The sequence below is a fragment of the Loxodonta africana genome, chromosome 7 (genome assembly GCF_030014295.1).
Source record: "Loxodonta africana isolate mLoxAfr1 chromosome 7, mLoxAfr1.hap2, whole genome shotgun sequence".
In the NCBI taxonomy this organism is placed as follows: Eukaryota; Metazoa; Chordata; class Mammalia; order Proboscidea; family Elephantidae; genus Loxodonta; species Loxodonta africana.
In genome coordinates, this window is record NC_087348.1 from 19,819,520 (window position 1) to 19,844,058 (window position 24,539).

Below are 24,539 nucleotides of genomic sequence, written 5' to 3' on the forward strand. Positions count from 1 at the left end.
TGGTGGTATGAGGTCCCCTTGTCTCTCTGCTGGTTTCTTTCTTTTATGTATCAAGCGATTGCCTCTACACACAATCCAGTCTTGTAGGTTGAGTCTTGCCTCACTAACACAACTGCCGCCCCTCCTCCCTCATTAACATCCTAGAGGCAGGATTTACAACATATAGGAAAATCACACAGTACCGGGAATCATGGCCCAGTCTAGTTGATACACACAGTTTTGGGGGGACATGATTCAACCCATGACAAGTATGTTACCTTATTATCAGGTATAGTTATTGCAGGCTAGAGAGAAGACAAACAATAGATTAAGAAATCACACAAACGAATGCAAAATTGTACTCGTAATTATACTCGGGGGGTGGTTTTGACTCAGTCTGGGGAGCCAGGTGAAGCTTCCTTGGGGACCTGATACTGGTGCTGAGATAGGAGGTGAGTGACAGCTAAAAGGTGAGAAGGAGCCGGGGCAGGGAGGGTGACAGAGTTGTTTAGACACTGGGATCAGGAGCAGAGACCCTGTGGCAGAAGGGAGTGTGGTGACTTGAAAGAAGTCAGGGAAGCTGAAGCTGAGGGAGCAGAGGCAGGGGTGGTACATGGGGAGCAGGGGTGCTACATGGGGTGCAGGCATGTTACAGGAAGGAGCAGGGGTGGTATGGGGGAGCAGGGGTGGCACAGGGGAGCAGGGGTGGTAAGGGGAGGAGGGGTGGTACAGGCGACAAGGGGTGTGTTACAGTTGGGAGCAGGGTGGTGGGGGGGAGCAGGGGTGGAATGGGGGAGGAGGGTGGTACAGGGAGAGCAGGGTTGGTACCTGGAGGAGCAGAGGTGATACAGGGGAAAAGGGGTGGTAGAAGGGAGTAGGGGTGGTACAAAGGGGAGCAGGGGTGCTACAGAGGGGAGCAGGAGTGGTACAGGGGAACAGGGCACAGGAAAGGGACAGTCAGGCAAAGCCTGTCAGCATGTTAGAATTTGGTCTTTATTCCAAGAGCCATGGGGGGCTGCTGAAGATTTGGTGTAGGGCTGTAATATAGCTTTCAGGAGTCATTTAGTTTAAAAATACTGGAGCTGGGCTCGTCCTCCTTCTCCTACTAGCTGCAATGGAGTGGATTCTCACTCATAATGACCCTTGTGCTTCAGAGCAGCACTGAGCTCCACAGGGTTTTCAATGGCTAATTTTTCAGAAGTAGATTGCTAGGCCTTTTTCCTGAGGGATATCTAGATGAACTCAAACTGCCAACCTTCTGGTTAGCAGCTGAAGGCTTAATAGTTCGCTCTACCCAGGGACATCATAGAGCAGAGCCCTGTAGCATGAACGGCAAAAATGAAATGACCTGCAGGATAGATCGTCTACATTTTAACAAGGCGCTCGCAGTCTGGGGAGTTGTGAAAAGCAGTTCAGTTGTACAAGGGAGGCCTCGGTTCCCCTCCTCTGGGAAATCTACTGAACAAGCATTATAAACACCCAGCCTCGTGCCTCACCAAGTACAAATACTCATCACCACAGAGTGAGAAAGAAAAATCAGATGAAACAGTGAATTCAGGAAAATGATGGTTTATTGAACAGCAACCCATGAAGCCATCCACCACTGAATGTTTGCTGATGGAATAAACTTTAGTTCTTACGTAGAACTCTATGAACTGATTTTGCAGGTTTCCCCATGTGAGTTGCCTAAATTTTCCATATTTGTTCAAAGTTGCCCAGTAACCAGCTACATGTGGGGAGCTACAAAGTAGCCTAGCTTCAATGCTGAGGTAGGACTGCCTTTGAGGTAGTAAGCTTGTCCAGGGAGAGTCCTGGTTGTTTTTCTAGTGACCAGAACAATAAATCGTACTCGAGTATCTCTTTGGGTCTAAAGTCTGGAAGTTGGATCAGATGAGTCACAGAGAACCAACCCTTGTACCCCACTCCCACTCACAACCCCCATTTTACGTGAGAGAAACCATCTACAGATTCACCAGCTTTTGTCACATCCATGGGCTTTTGCCACATCCATCCAGTGATCATACAAACCATCATCAAGTCAACAGAACTTCCATTGTTTTAATCTCCGCCCAATGCTTCCCTATTTGATATTATTACCATTTCAATGCCCCTTCCTCCCAGGCAATCAATTCTTGTTTACTTAGCTTTGATATGACTAGTTCCTCAGGAAGGAGCCCTGGTGGTACAGTGGTTAAGTGCTTGGCTGCCAACTGAAAGGTCAGTGGTTTGATCCCACTAGCTGCTCCATGGGAGAAGGATGTGACTGTCTGCTTCTGTAAAGATTTATAGCCTTGGAAATCTTATGCGGGCAGTTCTACTATGTCCTATTGGGTCGCTATGAGTCAGAATTCACAGCAGTGGGTTTTGTCTGGGTTTGATTTAGTTCCCCAGAAGTGTGAGTGATTCCATATAGTATCTTTCACAGGGGATTTCATTAACACACAAACAAACAAACGTGCCTTTTGGAGATTTTGGAATTAAAGAATTAACCGGGATAAATCAACAGTGGTGAATTGCTTGAGGCTAGGGGTTGGGGCATGTTTCGTTGTGTTTTTACTCACTGCAGCTACGGCCAGCTTTGACTGTGTCTTCTATGAATAGCTGAGAAAGGGCACACATACTGGAGATAAGCGTGGCACTTAGTATATCCACTAGTCCTTCTAGCATTGGCATTGGGGAAAATACTCCCTCATCCTGCTTGTTATTGCTGTTGAGTTGGACCCAGCTCACGGAGACCCCATGCGCAACGGAATAAAACGATGTCTTGTCCTGCACCATCCCCGTAACCAGTGGCTGATCAGACGATGTGATCCATAGGGTTTTCATTGGCTGATGTTTGGAAGTAGATCACTAGGCCTTTCTTTCTAGATTGTTCTAGTCTTGAAGCTCCACTGAAACCTGTTCAGCATCATAGCAACATGCAAGCCTCCACCAACAGATGGGTAGTGGCTATACGTGAGGAACCTGGGATTCCTGCATGAAAGGGGAGAATTCTCCCACTTGTCCCTCTCATCTCTCATCTTAAGATATGTTTAATCTAGTGCCAAGCTAGAATAATGCCTCGACAGAGCTTGGGACATTATAGAAAACAGAACCCTTTCTTTCATCAGGTCACCCAATGAGGTATGGTAGTTCTACTCGGATGGGTAGGAAGCGAACAACAAAATCTTATACTCAGAACAGTCTATTTCTTAGTGGAACACAGGACATCCTTTATATGTAAACCTTAACCTGCTTGATCAATTGCTATTGAGACTGAATGTAGGAAGTTCCTTTAAGAGATTTATAGAAATCGTAATTTCTCCTCTTGGAAAAAAAAATATATACACACACTAATCAGACATATGCAGGTATAATAACAAAAATGTGAATGTATATTGAGATATTTAAAGAGATTTTAATGTTCATTTTTATAGAGAAAAATTGTGTTTTTAAAAAGAAATTAGCAAAAATTTGTATTTCTACAGCTGCTTCTTATATACCATGATTGTCTTCTAAGAGTGATTGCACCGTTTCCTAAAGTACCCCGTCAGGTGTCTCTCCTTTGGTCCGCTTCTTCCTATTTCCTTTTAATCAGTACAATTAGGTTTCTTTGTAGGATTAAGTCAAGATCATATTGAAAAAACAAAATCTCTCACCCCCGCTTTCCCTTTGCTACTTTGATCAAAGTCATTTTGTGTTTCCTCTGCTTCTTCTTTACAAAGAAGACCTGCAAGGAAGGAGTTATCATGTCTCCTGGATTTCATGCTCCTAGTCCACTCACATGTGTCAATGCAAGGGCGGCAAGCAGGGAAGAGCTCTTGCACATTCACCAACACCCCTTTTAGATGCAATCCTATGCCAAGGCTGACGTTCTGCATCATGTCTCGTAGTAGACCTTCGCCCAGAGAGCTCCGGATTTCTTCAGGGTCCTGTGGGAGCAGTAAACAGAATCATCAGGATGTGAGGCTGATGTAAAAGTAGCTTCTTCATGAGACCTTTGTTCCTCTACTTGGTTCAGGGCAATGTTGTCATTTTCAGTTACATTTGATAGATGTCTTTCTCTGTCTCTTAGTGGAGAGAGTCAAATACACTCAACTGTTTTTAGTAGATGAGTTTACCTTTTCCTTATGTAGGAGATTGTGTTTTCTTTTCATTTTATCCTTTCCTGTCCTCCATCCAAACCATCACTTTAGTCTTTACTATTAAACAAACTTCTTTGAGTCTATAAAGTAATGCATGTACCTGTATATCGACCCATCCTATAGCCACCTACCCATCCTATTTTATAATATGAAAGATATTTTTCTAGGCTCTGGCGATATAACAACGAACAGGACAGACTTGAGCCCGGTCCACATGGAGTTCTTGGTCTAGCTGGAGAGACACATATTAAATAATTTATTACCCAACATATTTTTTTATTTAAGCATTATTGTGATAAAGGTCATGAATGAAGAGAACCAGGAGCATGTAACAGATTTCATTTTGGGTGTCAGGGAAGACTGACATGAGGGAAAGTCATTTGAGACGAGCCTTGAAGAGTGAACAGGAATTGACAAGGTGATGTGGGGGGAGATGGCAATTTGGAAGAACATTTCAAGCAAAAGACGGCAAGGGGCAGGGAGTTTTATAGCAACTGAAGGAAGGCCAGATGTCTGGAGGGCAGAGAGGGAGGAGGGAAGAGATGGTGAGTCTGAAGCTGGGGCACTGGAGGGATCAAATCAGATCAGGCCTGGCCTTGTTGGCTTCATTCAAGATTCTGTACCCCCTGCCCCCAAGCTTAAAAGCAAGAGAAAACATTGAACCCAGGCCTGCACCCCCCAAAAAATAAAACAAACACAAAAAAATGCAAAGCCATTGAGTCAGCTCTGACTCATGAAGACCCCATGAGTTACAGAGTAGAACTGCTTCATAGGGTTTTCTTGACTGTAATCTTTCTCTCATTCATCTGTTTGATAGACATTTATTGAGTGCCAACCAGGTGCAAGATGCCCTACTTGTTTTTGTTGTTGTTGCTGTTGAGTTGATTCTAATTCATGGCGACCTCATGTGTACAGCGTAGAAATGTGTTCCATAGGGTTTTCAGAGTTATGACCTCTTGGCAGCAGATCGCTAGGGCTGTCTTTTGAGGCACCTCTGGGTGCATTCAAACCACCAACCTAGTGTTCAAGCACTTAAGCTTTTGTGCTACTCAGGGATTCCTTTAGTTGTAATGTTTATGAAAGCAGATCACCAGGCCCTTCTTCCTTGGCACCACTGGGTGAGTTTGAACTGCTAACTTTTAGGTCCATAGATAAGCACAAACCATTTGTGCCACCCAGGGACCTTTGAACCCAGGCCACTGACTGTTAATTTGACCAACATGACTTTCTTTAGGAAATTGGATATGAATGCCTTAAGAACGAGCATGGATTTCAGTTCCTGCGGCCCCCACCGTTCTTGGTCAGTCATTCCAGTTAAATTGATACATTTATGTCCCATCATACCCTATAGCATTTAAGTTTGCAGCCCTGGGCCAGATGATATGAGACTTCCTCCCACCATTTAAGTTCTAAAGCCTGTATAAAGTGTGGTCAGGGACTCAATGACAGATACTACACAACCCTGGTTGCAAGCAGCTTACAATTTAGCAGGGCAATAAGGTATTTTCAGTAAGAAGTATCTACCAGGTGGTAGATAAACAGTCAATATTATTATCATGGGAACCCTGCTGGTGTAGTGGTTAAGTGCTACGGCTGCTAACCAAGAGGTCGGCAGTTCAAATCCGCCAGGTGCTCCTTGGAAACTCTATGGGGTAGTTCTACTCTGTCCTGTAGGGTCGCTATGAGTCAGAACCGACTTGAAGGCACTGGGTTTGGTTTGGTTTTTGGTTTATTGTTATCATCGTTGTTGATACTGTTCCCCATTGAGTCTTCTGTCCGTGCTGGGTATACAGGTGCCTGCCTCTTAAATGGTCACTGGGTGAATAATTAAAAAACTAATGAATAGTCTGGGGACCATCACTGAAGGGAAATGAGAGCTGTGAGCTGAGAGAGAATATGTTATTACCTGACGATATCTCCAAATGCCTGCAGTAAAGGCTTTTTCACATACTGCAATCCATGCTTGGCACAGAGTGACCTCACCAGTGGCGCCACCTTGTGATAATTATGGCGTGGCATTGTGGGAAACAGACTAGGGAAACAGATATGAGGAGATATAAAACTTTGACCAAAAGATAAATGCAAAAGAGTTTTCTTTCCTTTAATACCAAATAAAATTATATTGATAATGCAGACCCAACTGTGACTTTGCACAATGCCTCTTTTCTGGGAAGTTCAAAAACTCTTGCCAAAATACTCTTATCACCTAACACCTCTGTGAATCATGTGGGTGGCAAGTGTGTGGGAAGTGCTAAGAGAATAAATATTAGCTGCATTAAATATGTTTATTTTTGGCTAGGTCAAATAAAGATATTGCCTACCATTTTGAGTTACCTAGAAGAACAGGAGATACCCCTCTCTCTCTCCATTCGACTCCTACCCCGTGAATAGATGAGTATCCAATAAGTTCTAGTCATTATATATTATATATGGGAACAAGTCCCAAGAATAAGGAATAAGAAGTAAGGAGATGTGGGCTCTTATTCAAGGTTTTCTGCTTATCAGTTAGGTGACCTCCTTGGGTTAACTTCCTCTTTGGTAATCCTTTCTTGTTTTGCTGAGGTTTTTAAGGACAATTTGAAAGAGAGGATGAGAAAACCCCATGAATAATTATAAGATCTCTTTCTTTCTCTGAATACAAGCACTTCCTGACTTATGATGTATTCGAGTTACAATGAACAGCCTTTATGACCACTTTTTAAAATTTTTTATGCATCTTATCATTAGTAATATGTGCTACATACAATGTTGCTCTTATAATTTTCCGATGTTGTCATTCTCAGGTGTTCACTAGCAGATGTTCAATATTATGATTTACTTTTCAAAACACTGCCAAGTAGCAGGCTATGAAAACTTAAATAACAAATAAAGAGGTATTCAACTTATGTCAGAACCGACTTATGGTGGAGTTGCCAGAACTGAACCCCTTTGTAATTCGGGGACTACCTGTATTCCAGAAATGGCTTAGGCAAAGAAAATCCAGAAAGGTTCTCCCTGGAATATTCTGGACAGATTGACTTTCAAAGTATTATCATTTTCTCCTTCTTTAGCACACTTCTACCTAACTAACTCATTGGTAAAGTACTTCCAGATACCATTTTGAAATGGCAGCTGAGACTGGATTTTCTTGTTGATTATTTTGTAACCTTGGTTCTGAAGAGAGAGATATTTAAATTAAATTGTAATTAAATAATTAAGTTTCCACACAACTGGTTATCTTAGTCGTATGATTTTTCCTGGATTATGCCAACAAACCGAATGCAAAGGAAACAATCACCAATTTCTAAGCTTATAGGAATCTTACAGCTGAGTCACTGGTACTTTTCCACAATTCCACTCCATTTACTCATCATAGTCATACCTCCTTCCTTTCTTTCTTCCTTCCCTTACCACTGAACCTTATAGAAAGATGGTTGTTGTTATGTGTCATCAAGTTGGTTGCAATTCATAGTGAACCTATAGGACAGGGTAGAACTGCCCCCTAGAATTTCCAAGGAGCGGTTGGTGGATTTGAACTGCAGACCTTTTGGTTAGCAGCTGAGCTCTTAACCACTATGCCATCAGGACTCCAGAAGGGGGGTAGCCTTTGGAGAATCCTGTTGTTCCCTCTCAGATTCTGAGCCTACGGTTTTGCTCTGGCCTTTATGGGGAGCTGTTATAAGTGACTGTCCTTGCCTCATATCATAGACTATTTCTATTTCACTCACTGGTGCTCGATTTGGAAGTTCAGGTGTCCAGTGAACCAGTCATTGAAAAAAGACTGTTCAACATTACAGGTGGTCAAGACCTACAAAGAAAAATTCGTACATCAGATACAAATGAGCCCAAGTGTCTGGCAAAGAAATTATTTTTTTATTTAGTCATTCGACAAATGCTTATTGAGTCCTATTTTGTATAAGACACTATGAAATATATAAAAGATACACAGTCCTAGGTCTCAGAGGAGCTTACAATTTAAAAGGTCAGTAAGACATTTTACTAAGATGTCTATACAAAGCAATAGATATGAAAACGTATGTAGAGTGTGAAAGGACTAAGTCATTATTAACCCTTAGATATGGAGGACTAAGGTGCTATAAGTGAGGACTGCGTGTTTGGTGAGTGTAAATGGGATCATAGTGGTTAGAATACCATCCTCATAGAGCGGACTTCTAAATGAGGAGGAAGGCATTCAAGGATCTAAGAAAGGGCTCTGTGGGTAGAAGTGTATTTTAATGTAAGTGATTTCTTTTGTAATCTTACGTATTACATTTTATGAATTAAAAAATTTATCCTAAGAAGGAGTTCATGTAGGCTTCTTCAGATTGCCAAGGGGGTTCATCACACAAAAAAGATTAAAAATTGTCACTGATGTAATTGTATTGAATTCCTTCCAAGGCTTAATTCTAGCGTGAAATCTGAAGTTGTTGCCATTTTGAATGCTATTTTTCTGGTTGCTCTGTGCAATGTTTCTCAAAGTGTGGTTCATAGGATATTGGGGTTCCCCAGTGCACTTTCAGGGAGTCTGCAAAGTCAAAGCTATTTTCATAATATTTTAAGATATTATTTGCCCTTTTCATTCTCATTCTCTTATGCTTTTACAGTGGAGTTTTCCAGAGGCTATTAAGCATGTGATGATGTCATCACTCTGGTGTTAATATGTATTGGTTTTATTTGTATTATTTTAAAGTGAATTAATAAATATTTTTAAATCGATCAGTTTTAATTTCAAGTAAATATTCATGCCTATAGCCATTATGACTCGGAATTGACTCGATGGCACTAGGTTTGGTTTTTTTTTTTTTTTTTTATAGCCAACAGAAACGAAAAGTCTGAGATTCTCAATAAATTTTAAGAGTGTCAAGTGATCCCCTGACCAAACGGTTTGGGAACTGCTACTCTGTGCCCTCTAGAAGGTCCCCTGAGTTTGAGTATGAGCTTCGAGAAGGATGCAGAGTGATGACTGAGTCCCCTGTTAATCATACATAGCCAGTGGGGCGGGGGGGGGGGGGCGGGGGTGGCATTAGCTTAGTTGGTGGGGGCGTTCTGTGAAGATCGCAATTCTGTTAAGCATTAACAGCATATTTGGAGTGCATGCCATGTCCCCTCTTTGGGCCTCTTTCTATTATACGATGAAATGAATGATCTCCAGCGTCCTTCCAGCTGTAAAATTCATTCTGTAATTCTAGGAGCCTCAGATTCACTTCAAAGGTTGTGTCACATGGGGGTTTAGAACAGGAGTCAGCAAATGTTTTCTTTAAAAAGTGTCAGATAAATATTTTAGGTCACTGTTGCAGCTACTCAAATCTGCCCTTGTAGCATAGAAGCAACAATAGATAACACATAAATAAACAAGCATGGCTGTGTTCCAATAAAACTTTATTTACAAAAACAGGCAACGGGCTGGATTTGGCCTTGGGCTGTAGTTTGCCGACCCCTGGTTTAGAGCAAAGGCTCTGGTATCAAACTATCTAGATTTAAAGGTTGCCTGCCTCTACTACTTACTAGCTGTGTGACTTTGTGTTGGTTACTCAGCCTCATCATGCCTCAATTTTATCATCCTAAAGTGGGCATATCTTAGCGCCTAGCTCATGTAGTTACATGCAAAGCACTTGGCAGTGCTGGACCCTGGCAAGAATTCAGTGAGTTGAGTTATTATTGTTTGAAGTAACCAGACTCAGCATGGTTTGAAGAATCACCCCCAGGAACTCCGTCATTACCTGAGTGCTGAACCAGTCCCAGTTCTCTTCTAGGCTCATTTTCATTGGTATGTGGCTCATCTGGGTAACATATGCAATCCAGGGACTTTCAAGCAACCTTTCAGAGAATAAAAGTAGGAAGTGATGTCTCTTTGCAGTGTTTCAGGTCTATTACTGGGCTTGCATAACCCCTGGCAGAGCTGGTTGAGCATTAGAGATCATGAAATGGACTCGAATTTTCCAGCAAAATGGTGGTCTTTTGTTTTTTCTCTCGGAGGTTAGTTGTGGAGCCCCTTATACTGGAGATGGCATGCTAGGCATGCAGTCACAGCCACCTAATATAGGAATGGTGCCTCCTAAACTCACTGCAGTGCTGGCTCAAGGATAAAAAGATACCAGGTATATGCAAAGTGGTTGGCAGCCTGGGCTTTGTCATCAGATAGATCTGGGTTCAAGTTCTGGCATGGCACCGGCACTAGCCCTTGCTTGCTCTACAACCTTGGGCAAGTGATTTAATCTTTCTGAGGTTCAGTTCCTTTAGAAGAAGATTGAAGATGATACTATCTGCATTACAGGGTCATGTGAGGATTACATCAAATAAAATAATTCTTGTAAGCCTTTAGCAAAGTGCCTGATGCATGTTGTTACCACTGCCTTTATTATCATTTTGGGATTTAGAAAAATAATGCAACGGAATGAGGGAGGAGTAAATTGGAAAGCTGAAGAAGATTCTTCAGTCAAATGACAGTCTGAAGTCATTTTGATTTTAAGAAAATCTCTACTCATAAAAGATCTTAAAAAAAAATTCCTGTCCTTTCATGATCTTTGGCAGGGATTATGTTGCCCAAATGGATTACAATTTTAAAGGACTTGGGGATCAGCTGGAATGCTGCAATTAGGAATCAAACAAGTGAAAAAAAATGGAGATTGGGCAAATTCTTTTTCCAAGAAACTTGTACCTAAGTTTGGCGTGAATCTTCTAAGCTGTCTTTCTTTGTTGCAACCTTCAGATCTGATGGCCAAAGGGCCTAAGATGGGGTAGGATGTTTACGTTTACTGAATGTCTTTCAAGAGACACTTCTCCTTAATCTTCGCCTAGTGCTGTAGGTTCTAAAGTCATATGGTCCAGTTTCCCTCTTGTTTTTGGTACACCCCACTGATTTGAAAGGGATAATGAAAATTTTAGCAAATCACTTTAAAACCGAGTCCTAAATTCTTGATAGTCAGGGTGTGACCCCAGACCAGCAGCTTTAACATCACCTGTGAAGTACAGAATCTCATGCCCCGCCCCTGACTTATTTCATTAGAACCAACAGTTTAGTAAGACCTCCGAAAGACTCGCAAGTACATTAAAGTCTGAAAAGCACTGCCCTTGGCCATCTCCAAATTCTTATCAGCTTGGATAATTCTATGATTTAGGAACAGCATGGCAGTGTGGAAAGAGCCCTGGGGTGAGAGTCAGAAGATTTAGCACCAATCAGGTCTCTCTCCTGTCATTTGGGATGTAGCTCAATTCAGCCACTCTACTGTAGAGACATTCAAAAGCAGCTTTATGAGGTCCATTCTAATCACAGTATTGTCCTTGATTAATAGAGATTAAGAAAAAAAAAAATTAAGTGGAGTAAAGGGATGGGGGCATTTGGGAAAAAAAAGAAGTTATAATTATTTCAACTTTTTTTCATACTTCTTGGGAGTATCTCTGTCCCAGGGAATTTGGCATAGTGTCATAATATGTGCCAATTGCAAACAGCTCTGATGGGGAAGGTAAGAAGAAGACCACTTGGGTTATGGGGATAAGAGAAGATTCTTGTTTTCTTACTTGACAAAATATATGAGCAACACGGTTCCAAAGATTCCATAGAAAGGGCCAAATGTGATGAAATAGCGGATGTAAAAGCTGCTGATCCAGGCCATGTCCTATGGAGAGAAACACTTGAAAGTTAGATGACATGAATACGGTTTCATTTTCCTTCAATGGAATGGGGTCTCTTCATGTACTGGCCAAATATTATGGCCTGATAATCAAGGAAGCTATGTCTGGAAGGGACCAGGCATTTTCATTTCTCCTCTCCTACCTGGCTTTGGTTTCAGAGAATGAGCCAAGTTACTTACCACCCAATATCTTCGAAGATACACTGCTTGCATGGATTGCAGGTTGAAATATACAGGCATGAGCAGGGGGAGCAGAACTGAGAAAGAATAGAAAGAGACGGTGACTCTATGAGGAGAATGTCAGCAAGAGTCTAGATCTTAACATGCCATCCTGAAATGTTACCCTTGAGGAAGAATACAAAATGAAGACCCCAGAACCATTCAGTCTTCTGATTCTCTGTGGTTAAGCCAGAAATTTATTTAGGCTCAAAGAAGCCCAGGAAGCTCAGAGGTTTACACTCCCTTGAGGGGGCTAAGCAAGTTTTAAAAATTCAAATCATTCTTGATGGAGAGTCTGGAAAAAGTTTCTGCTATGAGTTTTTAAGTCCTTTCAAGGGCCATGAGATCCTTCAGTCCCCACATTCCTGGGGACTGGGTCCTGTTACAATATGTCAGGGTGGCAGAAATAAAGACGTCACATCATTTCCTGGACAGAAGGTCAGTTCCCTGTTTCTTTCTCAGGACCAGTGAGGCTGCCTAGAGCAAAAAGGAACCTTGTGGAAACCCTTTGGATTTGAGCATGACTCGATTGTTCTTGGGATGCAAAGCTGGTATTTGAAGGCAAAGGACACAATAAAACAGTGCTTGGTGGCAGCGTGGTCTTTGAGGTGGGGATTTTGCAGCAAACCCACATCGTTCATTCATCTTTTATGAGCTAAATGGCCATATTGCTGCACTACGGACAGGGGAAGTAAAGACATATTTCTCAGGAAAGATCAGAAAAGAAACTCTACGTGCTTTTTCTTGGGCAAACACAGATAGATGGAGGCAGGATGGGGATCAGCTGCCTTTCTAAATGGGCCACCAATGTCTTTACCCTTCTTTTTAGACATGCAGGAAAAGGGGAAGATGATTGGTGCAGGATAAGGGTTGCGAGACTCCAGGAGTGGGAAGGCAGCATTAGGTAGTCAGCCACCACGTCTCAAAAAATGGGCTTACACAGGAACCATCCCCAAAGCCAACACTTCAGACAAGGATTAGACTGGACGATGGGACAGAAAATGATGCTGGTGAAGAATGAGCTTCTTGGATCAAGTAGACACTTGAGACTATGTTAGCATCTCCTATCTGGAGGGGAGATGAGAGGGCAGAGGGGGCTAGAAGCTGTTGGAATGGACACGAAAAGAGAGAGTGGAGGGAAACAGTGGGCTGTTTTATTAGGGGGAGAGCAATTAGGTGTATGTATATAAAAAAAATGTATATAGCAAAGTGTATATAAATTTTCGTATGAGAGACTGACTTGATTTGTAAACTTTCACTTAAAGCACACACACACACACACACACACAAAGGCATGTAACAGGTGGCCACTGATGGCCAACACTTGAGCTAACCAGATCAACTACAGCAGGTTTCTCAACCTCAGCACTACTGATATTTTAGGCTGGATAATTCTTTGCTGCTGCTGCTATCCTGTGTATTACAGGATGTTTAGCAACATCTCTGGCTTATACCCACTGGATACCAGTACCGCCCTTCCCACTTCAGTATGATAACCAAAAATGTTTCTAGAAATTGTCGAGTGTTCCCTGGGGAACAAGGTTCCCTTGGTTGGGAACCACTAATTTACAGGGGATGTTTGGGTCTTTCCCTGATTTTAGTTTATTTCCCATATGTGAAGGTATGTTTTAGATGTGTAGGTTTTGGGTTTCCTTGAAATCTTTCCTTGTTAGCTCTCATGATCTTGGTTAAGAGAAACACTTGTTCTCTTACGATGTCCTTTTATTTTTATAAGAACTACTCAGATATCCTGTTTTTCTTTTAATCCTGGGCCTACATTCAGATCTATTATATGCATTTGTCCAGGAGCCCTGATGGCGCAGTGGTTCAGAGTGTGACTGGTGGCTGCTAACCAAAAGGTCAACAGTTTCACCAGCCACTCCTTGGAAACGCTATGGGGCAGTTGAACTTTGTCCTATAGGGTCACAATGATTCGAAACTGACTCCATGGCAATGGGTTGTTATATATCTATCCACTAAAATGTATATATATGTATATATGTATCTGTCTACCAAAATATCTTCTACAGCTCTATGTAGGCCAGAGGAACAGTCAAATTTCTTCCACATGGAGTATCTATAAAAATAAAAAACCAAACCCATTGCCATTGACTTCTGACTCATAGAAACCCTGTAGAACAGAGTAGAACTGCCCCATAGAATTTCCAAGGAGTGGCTGGTGGATTCAAAGTGCCAACCTTTTGATTAGCAGCCAACCTCTTAACCACTGTGCCATCAGGATTCCTGAAATCTATAAAAAGTGCCTTTTATTCCTGGGCCTCCCACCTTTTCTGGCATTGCATTATAAATGCTCTGGCATTCTTTTCCTATCCCTCGTCCCTCCCCACCCATTCCACTATTTCCTTTCCTCTTGATAAGCATTTCTTTAGTCTTCCAGGACAGGAGACCAGGATGCAGAACCTCTTGATTGGCATCTTGCCTTCTGTCCCTTTTGGAGCATCTCCTTCCCTGCCTGGGACCCAGAGTGATGCGATGTCTGTTAAAAATGCCTATGTGCTCTCTACTTTCCTGTTCAAATTCTTACTGCAGTCGATCTGAAATAAGTCATGCTGCTTTTCTCAATAAGACATGGGCTGGTTTCTCTATGACAGGATTCCAATCGCATCTTCTGGCCTGGCAAGCGATTGCCTCAAAGACATAGAATGTATGGAATGTGGCTCCAAGGAGACTCACTCATGTAGAAGTAGAGGTGCTGCTTTTCATAGTTGATGTATTTCATTTTCTTCTTGCCATACTGAATGGAGAAAGAGTAAAACTGAAATAACAGAAACACTTATGGTCATCACACTCAAGGACATCTTTGAGTGTATGTGTGCCTGTGAAATCTCTATGGATCATCTAAGAACCATCAGATTGGTGTTCACTGGCTATTAAACTTGAGACACTAGATAACCAGAGCCAGGATGGGAGGAAATATTGTGGTATCTTTAATTAAATGTGGGCAATTCTTACATAAACTATTTAGTCTGTTGAATCATGGGGATTATAATCTTTTCTTTTTTATGCCCATGGAAGGCATTTTGAATCTTTCTTCTTACGTGAGATGGAATGGTGACTGAAAGGGACAGGACATTCCCGCTGAGATTTTCGAGCTCTTTTTCAACTCTGCTGTTTAGAATTTTGCTTGAAGCTCAAGCTCCATTTCCAGTCATGCATCCAGCTTCTGGTTTATTGAGTGGTCATGTGAAAAAAGATACAGTCATGACCTCTCTTATTTATTACATCCAATGGATCTCATGCTGTGATGTACCAGATATTTAGATGTTTATGATACAGTGCTTATTGAATGTACTGACCTGTCTTTCCTGGATGAACATCTCTTCATGTCTTTGTTAAACTTTGGAGAGTCATTATTAACTCCAGTCATCTAGTTTTGCTATCTAACATTAGCTTGTGCTGCCTCATAGGTAGTGAGCAGGCACTGGGCAGGGACCCACATGTCACTGGAATTGCTCAAGCAGACCAATATAGGTTGTCACATTTCCTCCTGTGGGAAGTTGGACTGGATGACCTTTGAGGTCACTGAATACTGCACTCAAGTCTCCTTCTCTTCTTACAACCCCAGATCCAGTTGTTTTGAATCTATATCCTGGATTTAAAAGTAGAAGAGATGCTCTCAGATGTACTTGAAGCTGGAATTTTCTAAGACTGGCTGGAGGCCTTTCTATTTAAGACCGGCTGTAGGCCTTTTCAGGAACTATTTTGCCTTTCTCTGGTGCCCAGGATTCTAAACATACCTTGACAGGTTGTAAATCTCCAACCACAAAAAGTGGGCCCATGTTAATATCTGGGTCTTTGGGGTAGATGTTCGGTTTTACGTGATGTTGGGAGTGTTGGTAATTCCACCAGTTTGTTGAAAAGCCCTGAGAAGAGAGGGTTCATTAGCTTAAAGACTTCTTTTATGTACTATCTTTCACTGTCAGAATTTTCTGCTTGCATACCCAAAGTCAAAATAAGACATCTGAGCTTCTGAAACATGCCCTTATTGCTGAGTTAGAACGCTTCCTTGAACAGAGGATTTCATAGCCTACGAAGAAATAATTACCTGACCCAGAAACACAACTTCAGGCTAAAACTACTCCTGATGATGAAAATCATAAAAACCCATTGAAACGAAATGTTTTTTCATCCTTCTTCTTTTTAATCTTCATTAAAAAATAAAACAAAACCCTCGGAAGTTAGGTGGGATGGAGATTATTATTCCTATTTTACAAATAAAGAAACATTAGTTCAGAGACTTTAATGAGTTCTGGGGAAAGACGTGGCCCCAGGTCTCCTACTGCAATGAATATTTCAAAGAATCATGGATCTGAAATGATCTCAGAAGGGAGCTTGCCTCAAATCACTGCATGTTCAGGCTGCAGTGCTCTCAAATAAAAATAAATGAGAATAAAAGTCTTCAAGCTGGTGCCAGGCTTGAATCATCTCTGATTAGGTACTTGTGACTCTCTCCCTCTCTCAGTGAAAGTCTGCTTGTTTAAATAGAGCAAAGGATTTGGAAGCGTATCAACTTGGTTTCCTATACTGACTGTACAAATACTGACTCCAGGGTTTGGGCAAATTAGCCATCATCTTTGGGACTCAATTTCCTCTCCAGAAAATACAGCATCGTGACATTTACTACCTACCTGGGTTGTTTGAGGAGACACGGGATGGTGTATGTAAAATGTTGGCACCTAGGATCTATTCAACTTCTCCTCCCTTCCCCTATTAATCATTTATGGAATAACAAGAAGTAGCATTATTTTTTCATTGCATATTTGGCATCAATAACGAGTCTATATATGTCCCAAACCTCCACTGTCAAACAGAGTATCCATTATCCACACGTGACTACTGAGCGCTTGAAATGTGGCCAGTGGAACTAACATGTAAAAAAAGTGTAAAATAATACAAATCTTGAAGACGGTACAGGAAAAAAATGGAATGTAAAATAGCTCATCAATTATTTGTTTATTGATGACATGCTGACATGATAGGATATTAGATATATTGGGAAATAAAGTTACCATTCAAACTTACATGGCTATTAAAAAGTTTAAAATGACATATGCCGTTTTAATGTGGCTTGTGTTATATTCCTGTTGGACCATGCTGCCTAGACACTATATATCTGTGGGAGTGGGTGATGGGGATATTTGGATATATCTAAGTGTTTGCACTGCCTTTCCATGGGCTTCACTGCTGGGTCCCCTCTTAGCAACCTGCCCCTTCCCCCAAGAGGAGCGATACTCTCTTCTCACTGCTGATAAAAATCCAAAAACCCAACATGTTGCCTTTGAGTTGATTCTGACTCATAGCAACCCTACAGGACAGAGTAGAACTGCCCCATAGAGTTTTCCAGGAGCACCTGCTAGATTTGAACTGCCGACCTTTTGGTTAGCAGCCATAGCACTTAACCTCATGTCTAATACTCTCCCTAAAACTCTTACAGTGGAATCTCTCTCTCTCCAACCTGGATCTATCTCCTAAATCCCATGCCTGTATAGGCAATCGGTTCCAAACATTTCTTTTTGGATGTTTCATATCTTAAACTCAACCTAGCCCAAACCATAGTCATCAATTTCTCTTCTCCCTTCTAGGACCCCGTTGCATTCTGCACTTCTCCGATTAAATTGCAGGTCACTCACTCACTCCCTCATGTCTACATTTGCACATTTATTCATCCATCCACTATTTACTCTGAAGTATGTGCCATGTGTCAACTACTGAGATGGGTGTTGGGAGCATAAAGATAAGCACGATGAAATGGGGTTCTCACACTTACGGAACATACAACTGAATGGGGAGCATTAGACAATTAAACAAGCTTTTAGAACACAGTGTGATAAGCCATTATTTCCTTTGTCAATTAAATCCTCTGAGAGCTAACAATTTTGGCCTCTTCCACCAGCTGGCTCTACCGTTTTAGCTAACAACCACCAGTGGTAATGTGGCAGACAGGTTTTGATTCATCATAGGTCAGGAGCAGATCTTAACAGCTCAAGGCCCTGGAGCTTGGAGCAGTTGTCAGCCACCAGGGTAATTATGGATGATGTGATCTAAAGCAGCTGGTTCCACCCTGGCAGCCTCTGTCTGGAAGCCATTATTCCCAGAGACGGGGGAGAGAGCACCCAGGGGAAGTGAGGATTATCAACTGCATGAGAACAGCCTTCCGCTGCCCCTAGTGCTATACGGGAACCACCCTGAGTCATTTCCTATTTCCAAGCTGGAATTTTGGTGCACTATTTTATAAAGAACCCAGGGTCCCTATGTGGCACAAGTGGTTCGTGCTTGACTTCTAACCTAGAGGCTGGTGGTTCAAACCCACCCTGTGGTGCTGCAGAAGAAAGCTGACAATCTGCTTCCGTAAAGATTACAGCCAAGAACACCCTATGGAGTACAGTTCTACTCTGTAACACATGGTTTCGCCCTGAGTTGGAATCTACTGGAAGGCAATGAGTTGTAAAGAACCTAGGTTTTGTACTGAAACCAACCTGAGTTTAAATCCCTGCTTGACCATCCACTAGGTGTGTGACCTTGGACAGCTATCTCATTTGTCAAATGGATGAGGTTGCTGCGGGTATTATAAGAAACAACAAGCTTGACACTCCTCCTTCCCAAAATATTTTGAGACGTGATCACAGAAACAGTGTAAGCCAGATTTTTTAGGATAGTCCAATTTTCAATTCTTTTTATCCCATTATCCCTGTAAGAACATTCGATTGCTACAGTTTTCAAAATGTGCATACTGGGGTGGGTGTTAAAAAAAAATATTCTACAGGGGGATGTATTTTGTTTTTAGTATTGCACAAAAGTCCAAAATGTACACAGCCTTTTTGTGGCTTATTTTCAGAAGGCCCTGTTATTGTGCAAACACTGCAAAGACTAGAGTACCTATATATGTTTGCACAGCTCACGAATGAAAACTCTGACTAATCTCAATATCGGTGCCTTTTCTGGGGGCAGGGTTAACTGACAAGAAATAAAGTTTTAAAATTTAAAATTGGGATGCAAGGGTAAGGCGAGGATGCTGGTGTTGATATTATCATTTTCTTTGCCACTTCCTTCCCGCCCACCTTTCGTCTCCATAGGTAAATTTCCCTCCTGCGCAGAGCTGAACGCTGTATTCATTTTTGCCTGTGATTCACTGGTTTTGCCTGCAGAAAGGCAGAACACTCTTGATTTTTTTTTTTAGAGCCATTTCCCATTTCCTCACTCAATTCATAAGTCACTGAGGTTATATTCATTTCAACTCCTGCAAAATTGTTCCTGAAGACACCATCTGTAGAGAGAGAGCAGTGTACAGATTGGGACCAGTGAGAAAGCAGTGATTTTTAAAAGCACCAACGAGTGTGCGGCTGATCTAAGTATTCCACGTACCGAAACCAAACCCACTGCCAATTACCCTCAGGGCAGGTAAGGATCATCTTTCCTCTCTCTGACTCCTCACAACAAGGGAGGGAAGGTGGAAGGGCTCATTAAGTGAACCTCACAAGGATATAAGAAGCTGTCTCTGCTTTTATTCTGTCGTAAATTTCTGAGTGAATCCAGAAAGACCTCACCTATATAACACTGGTGGAATCGAGGGGGACTAGTTTCTCTACAGGAATTTTCTGGATAAATGAAACTTGTCATATGAAATGACAGTATACTAATCATTCAGACCATTTTGGGATATAGACGTATTTCTAGTATCATTCCAGATCTAACTTTCTTATTTAATCTACTTAAACTTCAGTTTGTTCAACTGGAAAAAGGGTAGATAAGACTAGGTGATTGCAAGAATTTTCCAACTCAACAAGGCTCTGGACTTACGGTCAAGTTCCTTATCTTCATAATACCACTACGATTGAACACTTTTCTTAATGATTCTGGCTCCTCATTTTGATACACGGAAAGATTGCTCCTAATATTAATAACGGCCAACATTTATTGAGCATTTCCTATGTACTAGGGTTGCTATGGAAATCCTGGTGGCGTAGTGGTTAAGTGCTACGGCTGCTAACCAAAGGGTCGGCAGTTCAAATCCGCCAGGCGCTCCTTGGAAACTCTATGGGGCAGTTCTACTCTGTCCTATAGGGTCGCTGTGAGTCGGAGTCGACTCGACGGCACTGGGTTTTTTTGGGTTAGGGGTGCTATGAGTTGGAATCAACTTGATGGCAACAGGTTTGGTTGGTTTTTCAGGCGCTGTGTTATATACCACGTATGGATATTGCATATGATCCTAACAACAGCCCTATGAGGTTGAAGCCATCACCTATCTTCATTTTACAGTTAAAGAAACTATGTTTTACTGACATTAAGAAACTTGTTTAAAGTGACCCAGCCAGTTAGTGGCTGAGGTCCTGCAGAAGTCATATCTGTCATTAGAAGGGTGATTCTTAATCCGGTTTGAAGGTTAGAATCACCTGGGGAACTTTGAAAAAGATGCTGCTGTCTAGACCCCACCGCCGATGAATTAGGTCAGAAGCTCCAGAGGTAGTGCCCAGGCCTCAGTGGTTTTTGAAATCTCTCCAGGTGACTCCAAAATGACAGCCGGAATTGAGAAGCACTACTCTGGAGCCTACAGTATTTAACACTGTACTATGAATTCTTCCATTTACCAGTTTATAGGGCATTGGTTTAAGTAGTTCACCCCTTTGAACATCAGTCTCAATTATAAAAGGAACAAAAAAAAAAAATTCCCCAAACCAGTTGCCGTTGAGTCTATTCCGACTCATGGCAACCCTATGTGTTACAGAGTAGAACTGCTTCATCGGATTTTCAAGGCTGTGACCTTTTGGAAGCGGGTTGTCAGCCTGTCTTCCGAGGCACCTCTGAGTGGGTTCAAACCACCAACGTTACGGCTAGTAGTCAAATTCTTAACCATTTGTGCTACCCTGGGACTCCTATTAGATATATTCTGGTGGGGCAGTAATTAAGAGCTACGGCTGCTAGCCAAAAGTTGACAGTTTGAATCCACCAGCTGCTCCTTGGAAGCCCTATGGGGTAATTCTGCTTTGTCCTGTAGGGTGGCTATGAGTCAGAATCTACTCGACGGCAAAGGGTTTGTATATTATCTACATTGTAGTATATTAACATTTATTTATGGGGTTTGCATAAACATTTTTTATTGACATGATGCATAGTCAAAAAACCTTGGAAATCACTGCCATAGGGAATGACATTCAAGAATTCTCATTCTACTCCCTGAGCAGCCTGTACCTTGAGATGGCACATTACAAATTTGTGCATCAGGTGGTTCCACTTGGACTTCTTAAACACGCAAAGATGTCCTACGTCATGCTGCAAAAATGAACTCTGAGCCTAGAAAGAGACACAGTTGTTGTTAGAGAAGCCAAGAAGAAATCAATCAATGAATCTATCAGTACATTCAGGAGCCTGCTTGCCGAGAACAGTGGACTATCTTGGACCACGAGTCGAGTTTACTTTCTACTTCCCACAAATGGAATGTTCTTCCCTACCTCTGTGCCTTTGCGTAGGTGATTCTCTCAGGCTAGAAACCTCTCCTTGTCACTGATAAACTCTTCCATCATGGAGCAGCAAGACTTTAGAGCCAGGCAGGTTTGGGTTCGAAACCATTCTTCACCACTTCTGAACTTTGTGACTCTTAGCAAGTTACCAGTGGCTTTGAACCTCAGATTCTCATCTGATAAATGGGCAAAATAGTAACTGGCTTATGGGGCTGTTGGGCAAGTTAAATAAATGTAAAGTGCCCGCTCATGTTAAGCACCAAACAGATGTTCAGTTCTTGTTTACGAAAGTCACTCTTGAAGGGAAAAAGTCAGTTGGCTTTTCAAGAAAAAAAAAAAAAAAAATGTATATATATTATTTTACTGGACTGTGGACACACATTACAGAGACCTGGTGGTACAGTGGTTGAAGAGGTTGGTTGCTAAATGAAAGGTTGGTGGTTTGAACCCACCAGCCACACTGCAAGAGAAAGACGTGGCAGTCTGCTTCTGAAAAGATTATAGCCTTGGAAACCCTATGGGGCAGCTCTACTCTGTCCTACGGAGTTGCTATGATGACGGCAAATTTTTTTTTTTTTTTTCTAATCTTTGGACTCTCATTGCTGCTAATTCTCTACAGAACTTTCCTCAGTTTTTCTAGCCAGAATCAAGTGCCTCTCTGTGCTCCAACAGCTAATGGCTTGTTTCTTTTCTTGATGTTGGTGCCATTCTGTCATGTAATGTGTTTGGCTGTTTGAATGACCATATTCCCTGCTGAATAAGATGTGTCATGAGGGCGGGATCATGCACATTTTGCTTTGTATCGAGAGCACAGGGTCACCTAGGATAGAGATTCATGTTTCATTTAAACAAGATTTATCAAGTTTCCTACCATTGTCGGTTGTGTTGTCATTCACGGTGGAACCCACGTGTTCTTATTCTCATATAGTAAGATGTAGCCTCTGCCCTTGAAGAATTCATGGTCTGATGCATTGATGCCTTGATTGATGTTGGTTTGTTAATGAATGAAAGATGAGGATGAGTGTTGTATGGCCAAGGACAAATTTCTGGTAAAGGACTTGTGTGCAAATATTAGGGCTAATTGTAGCAATTATCAGAGTCCCTGGGGGATGCAAATGGTTAATGTACTCAGCTGCTAACTGAAAGTTTGGAGGCTCAGGTCCACCCAGAGATGCCTCAGAAGAAAGGCCTGAGATCTACTTTAGAAAAATCAGCCACTGGAAACCAATACGGAGCACAGTTCTACTCCGACGCTCATGTGTTTTCCATGAGTTGGAGTCAACTGGACAGCAATTGGACTGGTACAGCTCATTAATTGAACATGTATCATATTATAGCCACTGTTTGCTAGGCATTTTACATATTAGTTTGTTAGTTTTCCTGAGAATAATTCCATGAGGAAAATTATTATCCCAGTTTTATAGACTAGGGATATAGGGCTTAGTGAGGTTTGGTAACTTGCTGGTAAGTTCCAGGCATTCGAAAGTAGTCTGCCAAGAAGTGTCAGGCAGTAGCTGACACCAGTCTAAAGAGATGACAAAGATTTCTGAACTGTCCCCTGAGGCCACTGCCTGGGCTTAGTATACTTGCATACCTGAGAAATTGTGAGCAGAAAGGAAATGAGTATTGTAACAGTCCAGCAACTGCCAAAATTCCACACTAATAGCCAAGCCAAGGCTTCCAAAATCAAGATCTGGGCCAGATGAAGGAAGTAGAACCCCAAGTTGGCCTTGAACATGTTCTTAGCCTCTAATAAACGTCGCATTTCTCGGAAATCTTCCACCAACTGGGACTGTGAAATAAATATTGAAGAAAAGAATAAATTTCTTCAGGGAAAAAGAGAACACAAGTGAACATACTGATGATAAAACTGCCACCATTTATGGGTTCTTACTACATGCTAGACACTATGCTAAGTGTTTTAGATAAACAAATGTTGTAGTCACTTTCACAAAGTAGAAGGTTGGCCTTATTATTTTAGAGTTATAGAAGGATACATTTCATAGAAATCTTATCTGGGGAAAGATCACTATATTTGGGGTCTCTCTTCCCAAAAGGATTGGCTCCATTAGCCAGAATTAAAAACCACAAATGTTGAACCATCAAAACTTTTGAGCAAATATTATGATTTTTTTTTTCTTTCTGAAGAAAAGAGAGATGAGTAGTGATTTATATACTATATGGAACTCAGTTAAGATCAGTATTTTTTCTGTTTTTTGTGGGAGAAGGAAGAGGATATATGAGCCTAACAGTTACCTTTTAAACCATCAGTACTATTTCAGGTGTTGATTGAACTCTGGCTATGCTTTGAGGAACTTGGCTGTCACCATGGATCTGTGTTACCATATTACTGGCACAGCTTTCAAAATGCTTTCCAAATCATCAGCTGTTCAGTGTATGCAGAAGGCTCTTACATAGAAGATGATGAACATAGAATAATGTGGTTTACTTAAGTTAGCTCTCCACCATCCTTCTGCTGGTTTGTCTGACTTTGGCGGCTAGAGTGTCATACTTTGGTGTTGTACTTTGCATGTTGCTCAGGTGCCACCAGTATTTCAAATACCAGTAGGGTCACCTACGGTGGAAAGGTTTCAGTGGAGCTTCCAGACTAAGGAAGACTAGGAAGAAAGGCCTGGTGACCTATTTCTGAAAATTAGCCAAAGAAAACCTTACAGATCACAACAGAACACTGTCTGACTCACTTGCTTTGGACATGTCATCAGAAGGGATCAATAGCTAGAAGAGGATATCATGTTTGGTGAAATAGTGGCCAAAGAGGGAAAGAGAGACCCTTGGTGAAATGGATTGGTGCAATAGTCGCAACGATGGGCTTGAACGTGATGGCGATTGTGAGGACGATGCAGGACGGGGCAATGTTTTGTTCTGTTGTGCATAAGGTTGCCATGAGCCGGAGTCCACTTGATGGCAGCTAACAAGTCAGCTCTAAGGATGAATTTACTGGGAGTTGTTCAATGAAGTCCCAGAAACAAAACAGGTTCTCTAGTGGTGTTAGAGTGTGTCTGCTGGTGGGTGTGGTCCTATATACATGCACTGTGTGTTTGTGCCCATACGAGTTCACGTATAATACTCGCATTGGTTTACAAGATTGCCACATTGTACTGGGGGGCTTG

At 41.8% G+C, this 24,539-nt stretch overlaps 1 protein-coding gene across 1 annotated transcript in view; it reads right to left on the bottom strand.

Annotated features, from left to right (window-relative positions):
• Window positions 1–2,804: 2,804 nt before the first annotated feature.
• LOC100671514 (fatty acid desaturase 2-like protein FADS2B) overlaps window positions 2,805–24,539 on the bottom strand; it is a 43,863-nt gene continuing 22,128 nt past the window's right edge. Inside the window, exons 3-12 of the mRNA XM_003421365.3 lie at window positions 23,003–23,200; window positions 21,140–21,241; window positions 15,691–15,816; window positions 14,627–14,687; window positions 11,894–11,970; window positions 11,601–11,698; window positions 9,803–9,899; window positions 7,811–7,890; window positions 6,010–6,135; window positions 2,805–3,890 (exon numbers count right to left, since the gene is read on the bottom strand). Coding sequence (XP_003421413.2) covers window positions 3,839–3,890; window positions 6,010–6,135; window positions 7,811–7,890; window positions 9,803–9,899; window positions 11,601–11,698; window positions 11,894–11,970; window positions 14,627–14,687; window positions 15,691–15,816; window positions 21,140–21,241; window positions 23,003–23,200 — 1,017 coding nt within the window. The 3' untranslated portion in view covers window positions 2,805–3,838. The remainder of the gene's footprint in view (window positions 3,891–6,009; window positions 6,136–7,810; window positions 7,891–9,802; window positions 9,900–11,600; window positions 11,699–11,893; window positions 11,971–14,626; window positions 14,688–15,690; window positions 15,817–21,139; window positions 21,242–23,002; window positions 23,201–24,539) is intronic.